The sequence below is a fragment of the Lissotriton vulgaris genome, chromosome 6, assembly GCF_964263255.1.
Source record: "Lissotriton vulgaris chromosome 6, aLisVul1.2, whole genome shotgun sequence".
NCBI lineage: Eukaryota > Metazoa > Chordata > Amphibia > Caudata > Salamandridae > Lissotriton > Lissotriton vulgaris.
The window spans coordinates 899763818-899787956 of NC_141694.1; the positions used below are offsets into that span (position 1 = coordinate 899763818).

The 24139-nt window shown below is 43.9% G+C and overlaps 1 protein-coding gene across 1 annotated transcript in view; it reads right to left on the reverse strand.

Annotated features, from left to right (window-relative positions):
- The window catches only part of LOC147708131 (two pore calcium channel protein 1-like), a 531957-nt gene that overhangs the window by 461578 nt on the left and 46240 nt on the right, over nt 1-24139 (reverse strand). Inside the window, exon 2 of the mRNA XM_086926891.1 lies at nt 21885-21967. Within this exon, the coding sequence (XP_086783017.1) occupies nt 21885-21967 (83 nt within the window). The remainder of the gene's footprint in view (nt 1-21884; nt 21968-24139) is intronic.

Consider the following 24139-nt stretch of genomic DNA (forward strand, 5'->3'; position numbering starts at 1 on the left):
CCTGGATAGCCTCTACACTGCTGTGCAATTGTTTAAGGAATTGTTCGAAGAGGACACTTTTGCTTGTGATACAATCCGCTCTAACCGTAAAGGTTACCCAAATGAGCTTGTTTGCAAAAAGCTCCAGAGGGGACAGTGCAGTGCCTTGCGTAGTGATGAACTGTTAGCTGTGAAATCTGTGGACAGGAGGGATGTGTACATATGGACTACCATCCATGATGAAAGTGCTTCACCTGTGACTGTTTGGGATAAGGTTGCTGAAGTGCGCAAACCTGTGTGCATTGTAGACTACAATAAGCACATGGGTGGTCTCGATAGAGTAGATCAGAGGTTGGAACCTTACACTGCTGTTCATAAGGCTTACATTTGGTATAAGAGGTTGGCCATCCATCGCTTGACTTAAGCAACTTTTAATGCTTCTGTTGTGTTCAAGGAGTGATCTCCAGTGTCAAGGATGACTTTTGTTCAGTTTCAGGAGTCTGTGATAGGCAGCCTTGTTGTAGTGGAACATTCAAGTGTTCCTAGAGTTGTAGTGGCAGAGGATGTGGCTAGATTGAAATATCACCACTTTCCCAATGTAATTCCTCCCAAGCCTAAAAAAAACAATCCCTGTTCGAGATGTAGAGTCTGTTTGTGAAGAGTTTTGAGGGAGGGGAGTCACATTCACTGGGCTGATTGTCCTAATCCTGTGCTGTGTGTGCCCACATATTTCAGATTGTATCACACTCAAATAAGTTTTGGAGAGCAATTGTGAGTCTAATAGTGTACTACCTGGTCTGTATGTTTTTATATTTGTTGTTCAGTTTCACGGTTGGCATCAGAATGATGTCTTTAGTTACAGCTGTTGTGTTTGTAGTCATAGTTTTGAATCTAGCTCCAATTAGTTTGTGGGTTTTTTCTTGTTAAAAAAAAATGGACGATGGTGTGCCTGGACTGGCACTTGGCTGGCGGTGTGCATGGACTGATGCTTGGCTGGCAGTATGGGTGGACTGGCGTTTGGCTGATGGTGTGCGTGGACTGGCCTTTACTGGTGGTGTGTGTGGGCTGACATTTAGCTGGCAGTGTGTGAGTGGTGACTTGCTGCTGGTCATTACACACACTGCTAGCTAAACACCACTGCACACACTGTCAACCGCCATCCAATGTGATTGCGGTGTCACTCATGTGGGCGTATGAAAGTGATGGGACCTTGAATGGCCCTGTCTGTCAATGTGAATGTTTTCATATGCAGGGCCCGTGGCTGGTGGTGTGAATAGTCTTGTGTGTGCCACGTATGAAATTTTTGTGAATGGCATGTAAAGAGGTTGGTGCCTTGCCATGGCTTTACAGCTTAATATCTGTGAGTCATTGGTTCAGGGTTTTAACCTTTTAATTACGGACAGTGCATTTCCTTTTTGTAAAATCTCTTGTTAATGCAATTTTACACTCTGAACCTTCACTCACACTCCTGCCAAATCCAACCAGTTTGTGTGTACTTAAGTAACAGTTCGTTTTAAAGTAATATTTGTCTTTTCTGTCTTTCTCTGCAGGGTGTGCATTGTCTCTTCTTGGGAGTATTGTGATGTGCTGGGCCCGCAGCTGGTGGTCTGAACGTGTGTGTCAAGAATGAAAGGTGTGTGAATGGCGTGTAAAGAAGTTGGTGCCTTGACGTGGCTTTTTATCTCACTAGCAGTGAGTCATTGGTTCAGGTTTTTAACCTTTTAAATATTAACAGTGCATTTCCTTTTTGTGAAATCTCTTTTTCAAAATGTAGAATTTATCAACATTTCACTCACTCTCGTGCCAAATCCAACCAGTATGTGTGTGTATTTGAGGAACATAAGGATAGGCAGTCATATTTGTTTTGTCTATCTTTCTGTGCTAAAGTGTAGTTTGTCTTTAGGGAAAATCTTCCGACTTTAGGTATTTTTGTAAACAAAGAAAATAGGGGGTACTGGGCGGTGTGCCTCTCGTGGATCCCAACAACTTTTTTTACTCACAATGCAATGCAAACCTCAAAATGTGACTATATTCACACATTCTCCTTGCATTACTGTGTCCTAATCTTCTGGTATCAGAAAAACCACAATTTTCTTACCATTCAGCATTCCCCCCAGGTCTCCTGGTAAAAATAGTACCTCACTTGTGAGGGTGGGCCAAGTACCTGAGAAAGGCAAGGACTCAAAAAGTGTTGTGGAGACATCAAAATTACCTGTCCCAAAACAACCTGGTTTTGAAAGGGGGCCCGGGGGGGGTCACCTGGGTTTTTGGCCCTGGACTCAGCGACTCTCTAGGGAAACCTACCAAACCCACACATTTCTAAAAACTAGACAACAGGAGGAGTCCAGGGAGGTATGGCTTGGGTGGACCCCCAAACGTTTCCCTACCCAGAATCCCCTGCAAACCACAAATTTTGCTTAAAACTTATTTTCTCACAAATTTGTGACGGAAAGTTGTGGGATCACCAGGCTGACACAAATGTCCTACCACCCAGCATTCCGCCAGTTCTTCAGATAAAAATGGAAGCTCACTTGTGTTAGTGGCCCAAGTACCAGCGACAGGCAAGGGACCGAAATGTATTGCAGAGAAATCAAAATTACCGGTCACAAAACAACCTTGTTTCGCAAGGGGGTCACCTTGGTTTTTGGCCCCGGTGCAGAAAACGTCGGGAGGTCCAATACAGGCAGGCCCCAGATCACTCGAGTTGTTTAGGTTATTCATGTTTCATTCATCCAACTCAAGGGGAGGTGAGGGTTCCAAGATGTGCGCACTGGTGAGAAATGTGTGTTAGTTCCAAAAAATGGTATTTATTCGACGCTCTATGATGGCAGGAATTATCGAACCGGCCAGGGAATAGACGCGTTAGATGGAAACGAGCTACTGATCAGAGAACTTTCTCACTAATGGGATGAAAAGAGGAAACTCCTGGATGACTAAATGGAGTGAATTATCAATACACAAATTTGGAGCCCTGATGATGTCCAAGTGTGGGCGAAACGCGTAGCCTGATTGATTTATGTTATATTTGGTTTGGATTCAATATTTTGGAAGTATTTGAAATAAATTACTGAATTTTCTACAAATCCAAGTTTGCCTATGGACTTTCACCAAATCACTACACCAAGAATAGATTGATTGAAATTGTGTGTAACAAGACGCTCCTTTGCAGGAAAGTTTGATTATTCGTGTTTAAGGTTGTTTTCTGTACTTTTGGAGACTTTCATAAGCTTCATTGAGATACTGTGTGGGAAGTGGGCTTGGTACCTTTCAGAGAAGAGATTGTTGTTGCCAGACAAATGTGTGGAATTTACAGCTCGGTCTCAGGGTCAAAATACAGGGGCTGGCCAACTTTTGTCTTGACCAGAACACAGACCAGTACAGTCAGCTCAGTTTTCATAACAGAAGAAAGGGGGCGAGGTTGCTAGAAACTTCTCCTCAGGTTGAATAAAAGTTATTAAAGGCGGGATATCTTGGTGCCCAGACGGGAGCTCACTGTAGAACAGACAAGTTGCCACAGGGAACTTGTTTTTAGGGTCCCAATCGAAGCTTCTGCCTGGATGTCAAAGGTTCCTCCAGAAGAGTTGGCAAGAATGCAGAGACAGAGGGATCATGAAGTGTTTTCTTTTTTTAATATTAACATTGTGATGTGCACATTCAAGTCTCCAGTGGTTAAAATCATGTGATTTATTTAGTGTGCATATCTTTCTGATTTCTTCAAAGGACGTCCAGTATTATTATCTGGTTCTATTTTTTTTCCATTTTTCTACTTATAAGTGTGTTATTATTGCTTGATAAATATATAATTAATTCAGCGGCCCACCACAGAGACCTCTGAGGTTTTGCCAGCAGCTGGGGGCATCGCGCACAGAGGGTGTGGAGTGATGCTGACACCTGGCCTGTGCAATCAGCTGTAATACCACGGAGGTGTGGAAGAGAGTTTCGGGACCCAAAAGCAGACACAAACTTTTGTTTTATTTTCGAAGCCCCACTGCCTAAAGATGATTGCAAGCACGCGGTATTCTGGGACTGGTAGTCCCCAAAACTGAAGCGAGCATCAGCCAATCAGCTCCAGGTGAGACCAACTACCGTCTGGAGGAGGAGCTCAAAAGAATTCCTGTGGGTGCTAGCGGTGTTTAAGGACAATGGTGTTTGAAGAAGGCACACGCCGGAACTGGTCACGCCAAAAGCCCTGAATAAATTACCTGCTTTGAATTCCCAGTGTGTCCTGAGTGGTCTTCTTGAAAGGGGAGAGAGTCAGTGCTATATATATATATATATATATATATATATATATATATATATATATATTCACAGAAAAAAACATAGGTTTTAGGCCATATATAGTTAGGAATTTGCATTTACAAAACCTTGAAAATTCACTGAAAAAACCATTGATTATAGACCATATATAGTTAGGGATTAGCCTTTTCAAAACCTTATTTTACTCACACAAAACCATTGAAATTTCATATATAGTTAGTTGCACTAACTATATATCGCGCACCCGCAATCCACTGCTGATGATGTCACATATTACATCATTCATGACATGGTTAGTGACATCACTGATGACATCACTGATGTGATTCGATGGTTTTTTCAGTGAATTTTCAAGGTTTTGTAAATGCAAATTCCTAACTATATATGGCCTAAAACCTATGGTTTTTTTCTGTGAATTTCAATGGTTTTTTAATAGCAAATATCAAAAGCTGTCAAATGTCAAGTACGTGATAGGTAAAAACTTTTTCGTGTTTATGCACGCTGATGTGCTTTGAACGCTGCCCCCCCCCCTCCCCTCTTTTCTCTTAGTAGTACTCTCTCTTTGCAGATAGTGAAGGGTAGTTAAAGCAGGCCTTTACCCCCGTTGTAATCCGTCGTGCCTGCTTGTCTCTCCATTTGATTGATTGTTATCCAAGCATTTACTGTTTTACAATTGATTCTCTTTGGTTCATTCTCTATTTACAAACAAGTACAAAGTCGCAATACTCTGTTTAGTCTTTGCAGATAGTGAAAAATCGTGAAAAATCGTGTAAAAAAATAAAAGTAATCGAGCAAAATCAGTAGGCCACTAATTGGATCTCTTTTTGACCTCACTAAAATAGAAATATTAGGAACAACCCTTCATGAGAAATACGAAAATAGTGAGACGAACTGAGCTCCACACCATGAGGGCTGCAAGACAGCTCGGCTCCGTCACCCACCCCGCCCAAAATAACGACAAACCCTATGGAAATATTAAAAATATATACAACACACCAGCAAAGTAACAGGGTAAAACATTTTATTAAATAACTATTTACATAACTATTTTATACTTTTTGTTGCCCGATCCGGCTAGCTCAATCGATCGAGCATGAAACTCATGCACTCTGATAGCAAGCGTTGCTACTGATGCTATGCAGACCAAAACTGGTTTTCAGTTTGTACATTTTTCCATCCGAGGTTGGTTGAGTTTGTAGAACGATGGCTTCAGATTTTCCACATACGGTGTGGTGGCGCGGACTGGGAGGGGGCGCTTCGCTCCTGCCCCCTCCCCAAGTAAGATTTTCATACGTGAAAGTACGTTAATGGTTTTGGTCCCTGAGTTGCTTCGATGTCACTGCCATTCTCAAATGGCATAAGTTCTGGATGTTGGGTGCCATAGTTCAGAGTTCTGAGCAGCGCTTGTAACACTGTCTGAAGCTTATTTCCACCTACTGCAGCTTCACTATTCTCAAAGTAAGTGAGGGTCGTTTGTGGACCTGACTGCATTTGAAAACAATGTGATATGGTACCTTCCTAAACCGCTTGACGGAGGCCCCCGAGGGGCGGTGTGATGGCACGGACTCGGAGAAGACGCTTGGCTCCGACCCCCTCCCCAAGTCTTATAGCACTGGTGTAGCCTGAGATCGCCCCCGACATAGGCGGCCGGCTCCCGGGGTCCGGCGGAACTTTTTGCCTTTTGATGACTCTTCTATTCTGGACCTTGTCCCACAATCCGTTTGACCTTAAGACACGCTGTAGTGGGGCGCCCCTTTACCGTTTTAGTTGCCATTCCGCCCGCTTTTGCTACACTGTGCCTCTTCCGCCATTCAGCTGTTTACCGCCCGCTCTTGCGACTACAGTGTCTCGCTCACCATGTAGTTGAGTTGCTCCCGCTCTTGCGATGCAACGATAAGCGACTGCCACAGGACTCTCAAAATGGCGGCCGGCTCTTCAGATTTGGGCGTGGTCCACTAAAATGGCCCTGGGACACCTTGGAACTCGGACGCTTCCCTGATAGGGCTTGGGTCCCATTCTCGAAAGCGTCCCCTCAGCCGTGAAGATTCTACAAAAGTCTTGGGGGCCCCCGACTCCCGCAGGCTTCTGGTGGGGAGCGGCTGCCATGTTTGCTCGTGGAATGGCCACGACGGAGCTACGAGATGGTGGTGCTCTCATGCTGACGCCAGCTTTAGTCTGAAACATCCAGAAACACTGTAGACTACCAATTCGATCAGTTCCGGTAGCGCCCCAACATGACCCGGTAGAGAAGAACTTGCCCTCCCCTCTTTGACTGATGGTTCTTGTTGCCTGTCCCCTCTGTTGTCATTTAACAGAACTTTTTGGACTGCTGAAAGGGGTTGTGTTCCGAACGCTGGTTGGTGGAGACATTTTGACTATATTCTTGACCTACGTTGTCGCGTAATGCGTTATATGACACGCCGCGTTAGCGCACCCGGAAGTGATCCGGGGCGCGGCGCGCAGCGCGTAACGTAAGCATAACAGGTCATGTGACTTGTTAATAAAACTTTTTATTGTTTCATTTTACTTTTGTTATTTTAATAATGAAAAGCTTGGTCATATGACCTAAAAAATACGCTTTTTATTGATTTCGAACATTTTTTTTTTTTAAACATATATGTTATAATGTTCCAGGCTAATGTACTTTCCCGGAAAATTTACAACTGTCCTGCAAGTAAAATATATTCCTTTTTCGAGAAAAAGGGCGTTTCTTCGTCCCATGACGGGGCCGTTGAGTAAAAGAGGCTCGGCCTGCTGTCTTACTCGCCGATACGCCTGATTATCAGATTCTTATCGATCACTTTATGTTGCAGGAGTGGAAAACACAACTGCCCTTGACCATTTATCTTTACTGCGTTCCTACGTATTATACCTTTTATCCGTCATGTAATTGGACTGCTTTATTTCACTTGCCTTTTACTGATTCGAAAACAGTGACTAAAAGTAAAAACTTTACCAATGTAAATACTACTACCATGTTTTGTTTTAAAAACCTTTATTGTGAAAATGTCAGTATACAAATACGGGCCTATAACCACGTGGGCCGGCCACGGAGCAAACTGGAAACGTATATGATGAGGAGACATTTACACTGTAGAGGAACGTAACGAGCGGGCCATTAGGTTGCAAGAACTAAGGTGTCTAACAGTTGCGGAATCGGTGGACGTACATTTTGTAATTAAAATACGACAAAGCCACTTACAAAAAAATCATCTAGATATACATTTGCGGGCAAGTACCATGGGTGACGTTAATTCGAACTTTCAATAGTACAGTAATCAATAACACATCAGAACTTAATATCAATACGGATGTCGAAATATTCAATCAATTCTCGTCCCCGCCCGCCATGAGCATCAAAACTGCATTCATATCTCGTGATATCAAGGTTGTTCAACCAGTACACAACAAGGAGTTACGAGTCCCATTTATACCAGCGCCATTTTGGGCGAGGCCGGGCAGGTCCAAGATATAGTCAAAATGTCTCCACCAACCATCGGCCAGACCAGAACCCCTTTCGGCCCTTTATGCTACAAGATGGTGTCTTCCATTCAGAAAATATTGTTGGCAGCATTTTGAAAGGAAAGATAAACAGCCGTTCTCCTAGTGAGTCTCACATTGTTACATTTAGGAAGAATGTTGAAGAGTAGTATGTTGAAAATCTGAAGCCATTTTTCTACAAACTCTCAATCAGCCTTGGATGGAAAAAAAAATCCTGAAGAATGTACAAACTGAAAACCAATTTTTGTCTGTATAGCATCAACAGCAACGCTTGAGTCAGCTTTGTGTGAAGCTGCCATTTTGATTCAATCAATAACGTCCCCCTGCAGACATTCAGGGACCTGGTCGTGTCTTCAGGTCAAACGGATTGTGGGACAAGATGCAGAAAGGAAAAGGAAAAAAGTTCCGCCGGACCTCGGGAGCCGGCCGCCTATGTCATGGGCGATCTTTGGCCACACCAGGGCAATAGTGAAGCTGCAGCAGGTGCAAATAAGCTTCAGATAGTCTTACAAGCACTGCTCAGAACTCTCAACTGAGGCACTCAACATCCAGGACTTGCCATCCGGATCTTGGCGCCTTGTGCTGGTTCCGACCTATTCACACATCGGTCCACTACTGATATCACCTCATAAGCCAACGGGGCACCCCACGCCGACTTTCGGCGCAGCATTGTAGGATGGCCACACCAGTGCGGCAACTTGCTGGACACCACCTCGGTGCCATCCGGATCTCGGCGCGTTCGAGTCACTGTACCGCAAGAGTGACCGGAACTCAGCTGGACACGCCGTCTTTCAGCGCAGCATTGTAGGATGGCCACACCAGTGCGGCAACTTGCTGGACACCACCTCGGTGCCATCCGGATCTCGGCGCGCTGTGCTGCCTTCGGCCTACTGTAGCCGCAAGTGCGGACGCAACTCAGTTGGACGGCGAGTGAAAAGATAAGGGGCGCCGCACTGCAGCCGAGGAGCCTCCATCTTGGGGGAGACGCACAGCCCCCACTGACTGACGCGACCTTACAGGCCAACGGGGCGCCCCACGCCGACTTTCGGCGCAGCATTGTAGGATAGCCACACCAGTGCAGCAACTTGCTGGACAATAACTCGGTGCCATCCGGATCTCGGCGCGTTGTGCTGCCTTCGGCCTATTCGCACATCGGTCCGCTACTGACGCCGCCTCACGTGCCAACGGATTTTCTACGCTTTTTGTAGCCCTATGCCGCATAACAGGTCATGTGACTTGTTTATAAAACTTTTCATTGGTTCATTTTACTTTTGGTTTCCTAATGATGGAAGGCTTGGTCATATGACCTAAAAATAACACTTTTCATTGGTTTAGAACATTTTTTTTTCCCAAACGATGAAAGCCCCACCTTGTTTCTGGATGTTTCAGACTGAAGCTGGCGTCAGCATGAGAGCACCACCATCTCGTGGCTCCATCGTGGTCATTCCGCGAGCAATCATGGCAGCCGCTCCCCACCGGAAGCCTGCAGGAGTCGAGGGCCCCCAAGACTTATGTAGAATCTTCACGGCTGAGGGGACGCTTTCGAGAATGGAGCCCAAGCCCTAGCAGGCAAGCGTCCGAGTTCCAAGGTGTCCCAGGGCCATTTTAGTGGACCAGGCCCAAATCCGAAGAGCCGTCCGCCATTTTAAGAATCCAATGGCAGCCGCCTATCGCTGCACCGCAAGAGTGGGCGCAACTCAACTACATGGTGAGCGAGACGCTGTAGCCGCAAGAGCGGGCGATAAACAGCTGAATGGAGGATGAGGCACAGTGTAGCAAAAGCGGGCGGAATGGCAACTGAAACGGTAAAGGGGCGCCCCAGTACAGCAGACGAGCCTCCACCTGGGGACGCCCGTTCACGCCGCCTCCCCCACGCCCCCCCCCTCCCCGGGGCGCCCCACGCCGTTTTTCGGAGCAGCATTGTAGGATACCAAAACCAGTGCGGCAAGTTACTGGACATCACCTGGGTGCCATCCACATCTCAGCGCGTTCTGCTGCCTTGGGACTATTCGCACAGCAGACCGCTACTGACGAGGCCTCCCCCCGCACCACCCGGGACGCCCCACGCTGTTTTTCTGAGCTGCATTGTAGGAAACCAAAAACCAGTGCGGCACCCAGGTAACATCACCTGGGTGCCGTCCAGAACTCAGCACGTTGTGCTGCCTTGGGACTATTCGCACAAAAGACAGCTACTGACCATTGTTGCTTCTTTTTGCCAAAAAATGTTTAAATGTATTTACAGTTTTTGTTGCGTTCGATATATTTATAAAGTTAATAAAGTTTTATAATCCTACTTTGTTGGAGTACTATATATTTTTAAAAAAATCGGGTGAATGGGGCCTTGAATCGGGTTATTGTCATGTGTGGGCTTTGGAAGTGTGCTGCTACAGGATCGGACATTTCAAACTCAAAGGCACGTTCTTTTTCTTACCTTTCCGAAGCATGGAGCGCAATAGCAGGCAGAGAAAGGGTGATGCAAGTGTTGAACACTGCCTGGCAAGTTGCTGGCAGTGCCCCCCCCCGCCCGCTCCTGAAAGAGGGCACACACACACCGCCGCCCCGAGTACTTCACATATCTTTAAAAGACCATGCGCTTGTTAATGAGGCTTAAATGGTTTATCACCCCTTCTAGAGCCCCTGCATCGGCCCTCTGACGTTTCCTGGAAGAATTAGCACGTAACACAATACCAAGCCCTGTCAGCTGAAACCCCCGAGGAATCGGGTTTTTGCTTGCAGGAATCGGGAGGCGGGAGACTAGCACTGAAATCGGTAGTCTCACGCCTGAATCGGGAGGGTTGGCATGTCTGGATTCTCTGCAGCTGGGGCCATAAACTACATCCGCAGGGCTAGGTGATAGCCTGGGACCGGCCTGGACAATCGGACACAGAGGAAGAGGAGTGTCAGAGGGTGCGGTAGTGAATAGGGTGAAAGGGAGGTGTCGGGCGGGCACAGGGTGTGATTCTCAGGGAAGAGCAGCGCAGATGGGGGGAAGTTTATGGCCCATGCATGAGAGAGAGAGCGGGGGTGACCAGTGCGTGGGGGAGATGCTTGCGAGGGTGGGGAGCCGTGCTGAGGATCGGCGGCGTGCAGAGAGTGGGTCTGGTCAAGGCATCTAAAATGGCTGCCGTGCACGACAAAATTGTGGCATTTGAAAAAAGGCAAGATGGCGCAGACAATGTTTATCAATAAGGGTTCATTTATAACAAAATATTTTATCGCAGTGACAAATTGGCGGTCAACACTTCCTGATTTCCATCGAATCGAACGTTAACAGACGTCACGCAGCAAAAAAAAAAAAAAACGCTCACGCACAGCCGCTGGAAGACATGTATCAACATATATGAGCCTCCTCAGCCACCCTCAGAAAACATAAGGGATCAGGATACGTCTCCCGCACCCCCTTATACCTAGTAATTTAATTAAAACGAAACACAAAATGGCGAATTCCCGTTTCGCTACCAGTTTGCGGCCCAGTTCGCGGCCCGAGAAGCACTTCTACCATGAAAAATCATTTTTTTTTTTATTTTCCCCACGGGACCCTTTAATAACCCCAACATCATTCCTAGGGGGTCAAGAGGGGTCTACCTTGCCTCCTTTCATTAAATTCCCCCTTCGTTTTTCACCTCTTCTTCTCTCTCGATCCTACCGAGAGACAAGATGGCGGCCGCACAGCCGCTGGAAGACATATATCAACATATATGAGCCTCCTCAGCCACCCTCAGAAAACATAAGGGATCAGGATACGTCTCCCGCACCCCCTTATACCTAGTAATTTAATTAAAACGAAACACAAAATGGCGAATTCCCGTTTCGCTACCAGTTTGCGGCCCAGTTCGCGGCCCGAGAAGCGCTTCTACCGTGAAAAATCAATTTTTTTTTATTTTCCCCACGGGACCCTTTAATAACCCCAACATCATTCCTAGGGGGTCAAGAAGGGTCTACCTTGCCCCCTTTCATTAAATTCCCCCTTCGTTTTTCACCTCTTCTTCTCTCTCGATCCTACCGAGAGATAAGATGGCGGCCGCTCCGGACTGTTTAGAATGTTGACAGACACCGGAAAGCCAATCAGCTTCGCATCGCAAAGTTCCGTTTCGCGAAAAGTAAGCGGACCGGAGCGCTGTTACAGATATATATCTTGTTTTGAACGTTAATTTCTCAAAATCCACTGGAGCACATATATTGAGACCTAGCAAAGGCACATCGGGCTAACAGTCCCTACAATTTTGCCAAGTTTCGTGCAAATCCATTCAGCCGTTCGAGCTAAAAGTGAGGCCAACCGCCCTATGGAAAACTCAATGTTAAAAACGCGTTTTGGGACCCCCCTTTTTTCTCGGCCCCCCCTTGACGAAACCCCCCCAAATTTTCAAGGGACGCTCAGAAACAAAATGTGCCATTTTCCTGAAAATTTCAGCCGATTCCGTCCACAAACGCCAAAGTTATTAGACATAGAATTTTCAAAAATCCCATAGGGAAAAAATCCTAACTATATATACCTACTGGCGACAGCCAGTAGGTAATATATATATATATATATATATATATATATATATATATATATATATATACACACACACACACACATTTGAATGTTGTACATTTGACATCTGGGAAAGCCTTTTTGTTAGAGAATGTTGCACAAATAGAACCCCATGCTTTATTCCGAAACCAGTCTTTTGATGTGCGCCACTTTATAAAATTAAAATCCCTTTCCTGGTGTTTTTATTGCTTCGCCGTGTTTGTGCCTCAGTATCGGGTGTGGTATTTTCTATTATTTGAGAGGACAAAGCAATACAGTGCAGTGAGATGTCCTGGTTCACTTTGTTATGTTTCATAAAGGTGCCTGATGTAGGCTCAGGTAGCAACCAGACCTGTCCCCTATATTCCCTTGATATTACACTACATAAGGGTTCTCAGTACTGACCTTTTACCCAGTTACGGTTATGCCTACATGACATGGGGTTTTTGCTGAAAACTATCCTCATTCATTATGCATAAGGATTCTTGGAATCACAGCAGGACTACCATCTCTTGTATAATAACTATGTATAAGGGTCATTCCTTCAGTCATCCTAGTCCGACATGACACACCAAGATATATACCCTGTGTATGAGGCTGAGAGAGGAAAAAAGGACTTCCATGCTGACAAACTGATGCAAGACGCGGAGGTTCCTGCATGGAGACACTCAAGCCCACAGTGGTCTGAAATCCCTCGTGGGGTGTCTATCTGGAGAACAAGACAGGGTCCCATAGTCTCTCACTACAGGTAATGGGGTTGCCTTTATCCTAGAGGGATTCTTGGCTTTACACCTACATACATGCTAGGTACACTTAGGTACATCTGGTTAGGGTTACATCATAGGATTACTCTTTTAGTGCTATCATGTATTTTATATACTTACTGTATCTATTGTTTTAGCACAATGGTAGAAATCTACCATCCTTTTACTCTGTTGGTGCTTCTAGTCATTTATATCTGTTTCTGTCTAATGGTCGTTTCAGCACACATATTATACACTAGAATGACACTGGTTCATTAGATGCTTATTGAAAATGTCCCCACTGTTTATCCTGTCTATGTCTCTGAGACAAAGTGAGCACAAGTGACTGAGCAAAAAGTATTGCACGGTTTCCATGATCCCTGATGGAGCAGAGTGGTCATGTTAGATAGTTGTCAAGAACTATTCTCTCCTTGGTAAGGGGGGATTCTAGTGGCACTGTGAGCTAACTGGCATACAGGCTAACATACCCGATGGGGGTATCTAAAATCAGTCGGTACACCAACCCTACAGTGTATGTTGTCTAAAGGCATGGATCCCAAATCGGTTTATACGACCTACACAACAGCTTGTTTTAAGTGCTTTTTGAACAGGCATGAGCCATGGGCAGTGTGCACATGAGGAACACTGATCTTGCCAGGAGTGGGTGCTTTCACTGCATGGAGGAGAAATACTCAGAGTGTGTACGAAATGCAAACATGCATCTAATGTTTGAGGTTTTTTCGCAAAAACTTGGAATGTGCAAAAGAACACTTGGTAAATATATTAAAAGGAGAGGTGTGCAAGCCCTGGCTCTTCTTTTCAGGTAACTGTACACATGTGATTAGGCAGAACGCATTCACAGTGCCAAAGAGCCTATGGATGAAGTTGGCTGACTAATTGAACCTTGCTGTCTGCTGTGGTGGGCGGAACTAAATGTGAATAACGCTTGAGCAGGCCAATGGATGAGGGAGTATGACTGAAAGCCCTTGTAGATGCTTGTATATCTAGGTTTCTTATTATGAATATTCTGGAAAACATGAGGCTGTCAAAACAGCTAAAGCGGTCTCTAGGCCAGATCTAAAAACAGTTTCTTGAATGTAACCAACAGGAGGATACAAGTCATTTAAGTAAAAGGTCAAATAAACTGTGCTCCAGGGGAGAAACATATTTTTGGGAAACAATGGTTCAGTGGTGGCCTAAAAAAGGTCCTCAGAAAGGAAAAGTATAGCGAACAATTAATTAACGCTAGGGAGCTTTCGGAGTAGGTTTATATGAAAAATAATTTTTATTATCTCTTAGTATATACAATTTTTTTAACGTTTTTTCAGGTGCTCAAAATAAGTGATAGGGTGCAGAACGTGACATAAGTGAACATAGTGAAAAAACAGACTCACACAACAACAAGGTTAAAAAAAACACATGAATATATACAATGAAGTGGGGTTATTTCCTTGGTTAGGTCGACGTTTCGATCTGTATGAATTTCAGATCATCATCAGGACGAAAAAATGAGCTTCCTGAAACTGTAAGCATTAATTGAAATTAATAATAGCATATAGACCTACAGGACAAATGCTATTGGTGCTCCCGGTTAAGAAATTAAATCACATGCACTTTTTTGCAGAAAAGAATTCGAGCGCACAGCAATGTCACCAATTATGTGCTGCGCATTATTGAATAGTTTAAGAACGATTGGAATGTGCACTTATATAAACGAAAGAATGAAATTTTGAGTGACTTATTTCAAAAATTAATTCACATGCACATTTGTGCTTGAAGAAGGTTGTGGGCGTGCAGCAGTATCACCAATTGTGTGCTGCGCATTACTTATTTGAGGCGAACGAATGGCAGGCATGTGCCAGTTCATGCAATAATAGTTAAGATTACAGGTGACTCACTGTGGTACATGTAATTAATGCGGCGCAACCAGAGAATTCCCATGCACATTGTGTTTAGAAAGGGATGTTGGCGCGCAGTTGGCATGTACAGTTGCATGCAACAGTTTATTTTAGGAATTCAAGCAACTCACTTGGTACATATAATTTAATGCAACACGGCAGGGGAAGTTGGCTGGGTTATTGGGGCGTTTTCTGTAGAAGATTATACATCAGGGTTAAATAGAGCCTAGGATAAAACAAATTATAAGTGGGGCAGTAGTACTATCATAGTACAAGTTTAATCCTGAACAGGGCCAGGGCAAATTGGGTAGGCTCATACTAAACACAAGAAATTGTTGTTAAAACCATCTACATAGAAAATTACTTGTAGCTTTTGGGGCATAAGGAAGGGAAAGAAAGACACACTTACTCGTCAATTTAAAACCGGATTCGGTTGTTAAGTCCTAGTAGCGCTCCGATATTTAAAAGAGGGTCCTACTGGTACCTGTGGGTTAACATTATAACTTAAAATGAATTCAACAGAAAAACGCTGGTTTCTAAAAACCCAGAGCAACCACATAGAGAGCCAACTTACTCAGAATTAGGTAACCAGAATCTGTCTAATGAAGTCCGCGTTGTGTTTGTCAATGCTATGAAGGCAGACGTGATTATTACGGGTCGCCTGGAGCTACAAGGAAAAGCAACCGGAGTAAATAATTGTCCAGTAGCTGCTAACGGGGTTATAGCCTTTTGGTTAGCGGGGGAAAGGAGAGAAAGGAAACTTACTTAATCTCGGCGTTACCCACTCCGTTGCGGTGGCGTCCGAGTGTCTCGCTGCTTGGCTGCTCGATTGTTGGGTGCCGAGCCGCGATTCAGTTAACGGCGCTTCCTGGTTGCGCGCGCACTCAATGGAGTGTCTAATCTATGCGCATGCGCTTTGCTGGGATTCTATCGGTGTCAAAGCTGAATACAGACTGCGATTTGGTATTGGCGACATCTAGATAGAGTTCAGTACATTGTGTAGCGCGACAATATTTCGGCAGTGCTAGTATCGATGTCAAGGCGGTGTTTAGGGTAATTAAGGGGAATATAGTAACTGTGATGACGCCTGAGGATTTTGGAATAAAATTAGTGATTTTGAATAAAGATAGTAATAGGCATGGATATAAGGTCTCATACAGATGCGGCACCTATCTCCTAGACACACAATATAGTGATTAACAATACATTATTAAGGAATTAGGCTTTTGGCAATCAGTATTATGAAAACATTTAGATGGAATTCAGATACACATGTTCCATTCGTCAAAGGAGTTGAGTCCTTTCTCAATGGTCTTGCAGTTGTAAATCCATTTACATTCCAGGCGATTTAGAACAGTCTGTTGGTTACCACCTCTCGTGTTTGGCGCAAGTTTATCAATGACCTGCCATTTGAGGTCGTTTTCAGTGTGTCCCAATTCCAAAAAGTGTTCAACCAATGGAGCTGTTGTCACTCTGCATCTGATCCTGCTCCTATGTTGCGAGATCCTTGTCTTGACTTGTTGGGTGGTTTGACCGATGTAGAGCAATTTGCAAGGACATTCAATGCAGTAAATCACGTTTTTTGAGTTACAATTTGTGAAAAAATTGAGTGTGTGCTTACAACTTTCATACTCAAATACTTTGGTGTTATTCGTGAATTCAGATGCCATGCATTTATTACATTTAAAATGTCCTGTAACTGGTGGTAAGTTAAAAATTGCTTCAATCGTATTACTTTTAGTAGAATACGTTGCTGCTCTCACAAGGTGGTCTTTGAGGTTCCGACCTCTTTTAAAGGAAAAAAGTGGGAGGCCTGTATTAAGCTCCAAGGGATCAAGCACAGACCAGTGTTTCTTGATTAATTTGGTTAGCTTATTACTGACTGTGTTAAAAGTAGTTACACAGGTGATTTTGGGTACAGTATTTTTGGGATGGGGCTCAAGTAAGTGTTCCCTGTGTGTATACCATGCTCTTTTCATTGCCCTCCTGACAAGTTTTCTCGGGTAACCTCTGGTTGTTAGTTTTTTACACAGAATTTCTGCCTCAGTGAAAAAATCGTTTATATTTACAGTTTCTTCTGATCCTTAAGAACTGGCCGTAGGGGAGGCCATCCCTCAGTGCCCTGGGGTGTACACTTTGGTATTGTAGGAGGGTATTTCGTTCCGTAGGTTTACGGAACAATGTTGTATATAGAAGTTCTTCCTCACATTTAATGGTGACATCTAAGTAATCTATTTGCTGTCTGTTGTGTGAGTAGGTGAATTTCAGATCAGGTTGAATGGTATTTAGCCATGTACAGAAGTTGTGTAGTGCTTCCTCCTCGCCATTCCAGATCATAAGGACATCGTCGATGTACCTGCGCCATAGTTTGATCTGATTCCGGAAAGGGTTGTTTTCAGTGAGGATGATATTTGTCTCCAGGTCATCAACAAAGAGAACGGCAAAGTTGGGGGCAAAAATTGCCCCCATAGAAGTTCCCTTACACTGTCTGTAGTAGGTATCTTTAAATAGAAAATAATTTTTAGTTAGGGCTACTTCAAGGAGACTGATTATGAACTCCGTGGGCACTTGGTGTGGTGCAGGACGGTTATTAAGATGCTTTTTGATTACACCGATACCTTTATCTTGCGGAATATTAGTGTAAAGTGACTCTATGTCAAGAGTCACCAGAATTTCGCTGTTGGAATGAAAGGGCTACGACTCTATAAGGTTGATCAGATGGGTCGTGTCCTTAATGTTGGTAGCAGTGTCCTGGACTAAGTCTCTAATAAAGAAGTCAATATACTTGCCCAGTGGTTCTACAACAGAGCAACACCCTGAAAGTATTGGTCTTCCGGGTGGTTGTTCTGCGTTCTTATGCACTTTTGGGAGTGTGTAGAGTACCGGGGTACGGGAATCTTTGTTATTCAAGAAATGGAATTCATTCTTACTGATAAAACCCTGGTTTAGTGCTTCCTGGGTGATCGTGAGAATTGTATCGCTTATACTTTTGACAGGATTTCCCCTTAGTTGTTCATAGTGGTCTCTGTTGCTGATCTGGCGTATAATTTCATTCTCATAGGTAATGCGATCTTGGATGGCGATCCCGCCTCCCTTATCACAAGGTTTTATGATAATGTCACTGTTTTGTTTTAGGTTTGACAGGCTATTTTTCTCCTCTCTGCTGATGTTGTAAGGGGTAAATTTATAATCTTCTTTAAGTTTACCCAAGTCCCGCAGTACTAAGTGTTCAAAAGTGAGTACTTCTGGGGGCATAGATGCGCTTGTGGGTTTGAATATAGAGGGAGGGCGTAGGCCTGTGGTATCATTCTTATTTGGTCCATCACGGTCTTTAAAGAAGGTTTTTAACCTCACTTTTCTGAAAAACTGCATCATTTCTGATTGGATGTTAAACCAGTTAGGCTTTTCAGCAATCACAAAAGATAGGCCTCTACTTAGAAGTGTTATGTCCGTTGAACTTAATTGGTGTTGGGATAGGTTGAATATTGGAATTGTCTCCATATTTGGTACTGACAAAGTGTCAGGTGCTAATGGTCCCATAGGTATAGCTACAGTGTTTAGTACTGGTATCCCCATTGGTAGTGCCTGTTCCTGGTCTGGCGTTCTCCCGGGGGAAAGTTGTACCTGGGTCTGGAGCGTCCTCTCCCTCTCCCTCTCCCTCGTGGGGGATCTATGTTCCTGGACTGGCCTCTGCCTAAAAAATTAGGGTTCGTATTAGAGGAAGTACTTGGGCCTTCCGTTCCTTCAGACCCTTCAGATTCAGCTGAGGACTCTGAAAAGGTAACTGGTGCTCTGTTTTTGAATCTGCCCCAAGAGCCTGGAGGGTATCTTTGTTGGTCCTGTGGGCCTGCAGTAAAAAAATCTGCCTGTAGGTATGGGTATGTCTTTTCCTTACTGTATTAGTTAATATCTTTTGTTGTTTTTTTGTGATGCTCAAAGCTTTCAAAGTCCTTTATAGTGCGGTCAATTTTCTCTAAAGCAGACTTGGCGTCAGCCAAGCTGTCCAAGTCACGGATAGCTTGTTCTAATGCTGCTATCTCTTCAAGTTCCTTCTTACTATGTTCCAGGGCAGTGTCAATCCCAAGCACCATCCAATGGCGTGAGCACGTTGTGCCTATATGGGAAAAACCTAGTTTGAATTTGGGATCCTGAATGAAGATTGCTGGGACGTTACGTACCTGGAGGCCTATTGGAATAACCTCTGCTCTTAGGTAGTCTGTGAGCATACGGGCATGTAGCTCAGTGCGTATATGCTTTTTTCTGAGACGTTCTAGTTCAGCAAGTTTCTCAGTGGCAACATCCGTAGGAGCCCTAGGGTTAGATATAGGTCCCTGGAACAGAGATGGGCCTGTAAGTTTGCTAGCAATATATTCTTCAGTGTATGTTGTGCCTATATTTATAGACATTATCTAGGAAAAAAAAACAGTTAGTTGCTAGTTTGTTATATTTTCGAAAACCACTCAGTAAGTGATACCCTTGCAGTGTAGCCACTGCGCATTAATTGTTTTTAAGAGAACAAGGGAACCCCATAAAGTGAACCTGGGGTGGGAACGTATTTTTGGAAAACAATGGTTCAGTGGTGGCCTAAAAAAGGTCCTCAGAAAGGAAAAGTATAGCGAACAATTAATTAACGCTAGGGAGCTTTCGGAGTAGGTTTATATGAAAAATAATTTTTATTATCTCTTAGTATATACAATTTTTTTAACGTTTTTTCAGGTGATCAAAATAAGTGATAGGGTGCAGAACGTGACATAAGTGAACATAGTGAAAAAACAGACTCTCACACAACAACAAGGTTAAAAAAAAACATGAATATATACAATGAAGTGGGGTTATTTCCTTGGTTAGGTCGACGTTTCGATCTGTATGAATTTCAGATCATCATCAGGACGAAAAAATGAGCTTCCTGAAACTGTAAGCATTAATTGAAATTAATAATAGCATATAGACCTACAGGACAAATGCTATTGGTGCTCCCGGTTAAAAAATTAAATCACATGCACTTTTTTGCAGAAAAGAATTCGAGCGCACAGCAATGTCACCAATTATGTGCTGCGCATTATTGAATAGTTTAAGAACGATTGGAATGTGCACTTATATAAACGAAAGAATGAAATTTTGAGTGACTTATTTCAAAAATTAATTCACATGCACATTTGTGCTTGAAGAAGGTTGTGGGCGTGCAGCAGTATCACCAATTGTGTGCTGCGCATTACTTATTTGAGGCGAACGAATGGCAGGCATGTGCCAGTTCATGCAATAATAGTTAAGATTACAGGTGACTCACTGTGGTACATGTAATTAATGCGGCGCAACCAGAGAATTCCCATGCACATTGTGTTTAGAAAGGGATGTGGGCGCGCAGTTGGCATGTACAGTTGCATGCAACAGTTTATTTTAGGAATTCACCAGGGGAGAAACAAACACAAGAAGGAAAGTCATCAAATACGAAGCAAGCAAACGAGTTTGCAAAGATAGCCAGCCAATCAAAAGCAATGGGAAAAGCCTACTGTAAGTACCGGTATGGTATAGGATAGATCCTTCAACAACCAACAGCTAAAGATGGCTGAAGACATGGCAATCATTGGCAAAGCCAATTGGCTCACCTTTGTAAGAGTTTTTTTTTATTATTGCTTTGCTTTACAGTACTGTGGGTGAATACTAAGTGAAGATCGTATGTACTACAGAAATAAAAAACTCATTAATATAGCATAGAAATCAGGTTGTAAGCGCCACTAAAAAAAATTTGTGACAAAAAGGTCTGCAGATGAGGCTGAAAAATATCACTTTTAAAAAAACAAGAAATATGTATCTTGCGCGTAAAAAGACAAAACACAACTACTGAACAGAAATGCCCTGTATTTAGATTGCATCTCACAATTCTGGGTTCTTTTTAAAAGTGTGTTTTTGGGGGGCTGGGATGGCAAAGCAGTGGAATATGTGCTCTGTGCTGATGTTGATGACGAAATCTTAAAGCAGTTACTGTAACATTGTCTGGTGACCTTTGCAACAAAACTATAACAGCCATGACCTGCTCATGCGAGTTCCCGGGAAACTAGAAAGCTCTGAGGTAACACCATGAGAAGATGGCCCTTGGAAAGCAAGCACTACAAGGGCTACTGGCCTTCAAGCTGCATTATGCCCTTGATACACTAGGTAGATATAGGTTCCTTTTTGAGCAGTGGAGTGCTCGATGAAAGCAGGGTGGCTCCATACGGCTTTAATTGGAAGAGAGTGCTGTGGGGATCAGGGGACAACGTAGCAGGTTGATAATAAAGCAATGTCTGACGGCGACTGGTGACCTACCTTATCGGTGGCGCCATACAGCTTTGATTTGAAGTGAGTGTTGTGGGGGATGAGGGGGTGGGTTGTGGCTTTATGGTAACAAAAAAGCAACAAAAAAATGCATAATTTTACGAAGAAATGGGAACCTTCCAAAACACATGCTGAGCTCGGGGTGGGCTGAAAGCAACACAAAAATGTGGGGCTCCCAGAAATAGACAAAATGCAAGGATACAAGAAATAGGCCACTGCTCCAAGAGACGTAGCAATAAACACCAAAAGGGGGGACAAAAAACACACATTACCCATATGCAAACAAGCTTTTGAAAAGGATACACGAACAAACAAATCAAAATCGAGGAGCGGGCAGTACGCCCACGGTGTAGAAACTGCACGTCTCGAAGAGACAGCGCATGCGCTGCCTAGGCGAGACCTAAACATGAATCTGTTACTGGAATTCCCTTGAAGGGTACACTAGCATACTTGCCGGTCAGTCTAGACTCCCAATGGGCTTTGTTACAAAGCCCCCAAACGATTGGTAAACAAGTTCTTTATTCAAGAAGGGTATTTCAAGCATTAACAACTGGAATAGTCTGTCCATTTGCTTTATTTCTGAAAGTTGTTTCCTCTTGGAAATAGAATCCAAATGAAAGTGAGCAAAAATATATATATGCTAAATATTACAGTAACACTTTGATTTCTTACCTGATAGATTTTGGTGAGGTTTCAAAGGGGATATTTCTATTGTACTGAGCATCATAAACGTAAGCTGCCGCTAGGAGGAGATCCTGTTAGGAAATATAAAAGCATACAAAAACATCATCAGAACACATGAAAATTCAAAGTCAGCAGTGAAGAATACAAATTCTTCCCCATCAGTCTTGAAAATGACAGCATGCATTCACACACACAAAGGCCCTCATTCTGATGTCTGGGGGACTGCCACCGACAAACTATCTGTGGCGGTCCACCCGATATCCAGGCCATCGGTCCCACTGCCGGATTACAATACAGGTGGTTGGAGTGAATATGTCGGGGGGAGGAAGACCGCCACCTCGTCGTGCCAACAGTCAGACTCTAATCCCTACAATGGAGGTGGTGCCTGTGCAGGCACTGCTGTAGGAATTAGGATATCCCTTTCCAACTGTTTGTTCATGGCAACCTCACCACCATGAAGAGCCAGATGGAAAGGGACGTTCGGGGCCTCAAGCAGGTCCTCCTTGGGACACAGCTTAGTAGCCTGGGGGGCACATGTAGTGCCCTCTCACACATCCATGCATCGTGTGCCAGACACCACATGGTGCATGGATGTGCACAAAATGCTTTTTTCTAGTGTGGCTGGTGCTGCAACCCTTTTCCTGGACCGCAGCACAAGCCGGCAGGGGAACAAGCATTGGCATAGCCAGTAGGTCTCGCTTTTGGGACCTTATAAGTATTTAGTTGTGCAGCACAATATCCTTGGTGCATCAACATCAACTGTTGCATGGCTAAACACATATAAGGTCCCAAAGGGAGACCTATTGGCTATGCCAATGCTTGATTTTCCTGGCGGCCAACCAAAGCCTAAGGAGTGGGAAACTAGACAGATTTAAGTATCAACCCGAACCTCCAATGGAACCTCAAAAGGAGCAAAGGAGGAGGGGTGAAGAATCTGCAGAAGATAGATTATACACCATAAAAAGAGTTATCGGACACAGGGGATACTTCTTCCCCAGACACCTAATCTTAACAAATTGCCTCAAAGCAGTAACCAACAGTCAGCACTAAGAGGTGCCAATCAGACAAGGAAATCATGCAAAACTGGCCAGGCAAATGAGTTCCTGCCCCTCTCCTGAGAAGCCAGACAGTTGTCCTTGGCAAACACATGCCCCGTAGTTCCCGAGTCAGCCTTGATATGTTTATCTGTTTGAATCATCTTTTTACCGAGCGAGCAGAACATCAAGACTGGCCAAGGGGCATTGCAAGGAGAGCTTTGAGACGGTCGGTGGCAAGTTTGTAAGGAATAAGGGTCAGTGTCCCGGGTGATTAGCTCCATTTGGGGGGTACGTTGTCTACACGATTTACAGCAGGCTGCTAGAAACGCATGCGAAAAGCATATGGAATCTGTATTGCACCCACACGGCTCTGAAGCTAAATAGAGCTAAAAATTACACACATCGATTATAAAGCGCGTGTTGAAAATACATGCTTTAATCAGAAACATTAACATTTAATTTCCATTAGGAGAAAAGACTTTTCAATATTAGAAATTATAATGTTTTCTAGGGATATAGATTTAAAAAAACGTTGTATTGCCCTTAAAGGAAAAAAGATGTCTAATCTGGCTTGAGAGAGCGGGATAAACAAGAGAGGAAAATGAGAGCGTACTCCCAGGGTGATGAAGAGTTAAACTTCTGGAGTTTACAATTCCTCACCACACAGAGTAGATATACATCTCCTTACTGCACTGTTTTCAAGTCCATGATTGTACCCAGTGGTCGAAGTGGGGGAAAAAGAGTAGGGGGAACTGTGAGCGGAGATGCCGAGGGTGGGAATAACCCAAGGATTGGATCAGTGGGCGGAGTCATAGGCGTGGCCAGAATGTGCCAAACATCCCAATATTTAGTATTTGTTTGGCATTTTACCGACAGTTACAGCTTATTGTGTTATTTAATTCAACCAATGGATACACTTTATTATTTAAGGTTTAATAGGAGTTATTGGCATTTAAATACATTCACAAAGTAGAATATATTTCCAATCACACAATGTCCCAAATACACTTAAAAGTGGAATCACAAGCCATTTGTCTCTAAGCCATGCAGTTTCTCTCATTAGCACTTCTCTGCCCTTCTTCCACAAGAGCAGTTCAAACATGAATGAAAAAATATCCTAGTTTGCAAATGTTTTCTATATAATTATGGCTCTGTCATATTTGTCACATAATACATCATCCACTGCTTAATCTTGCAGTTTTAACA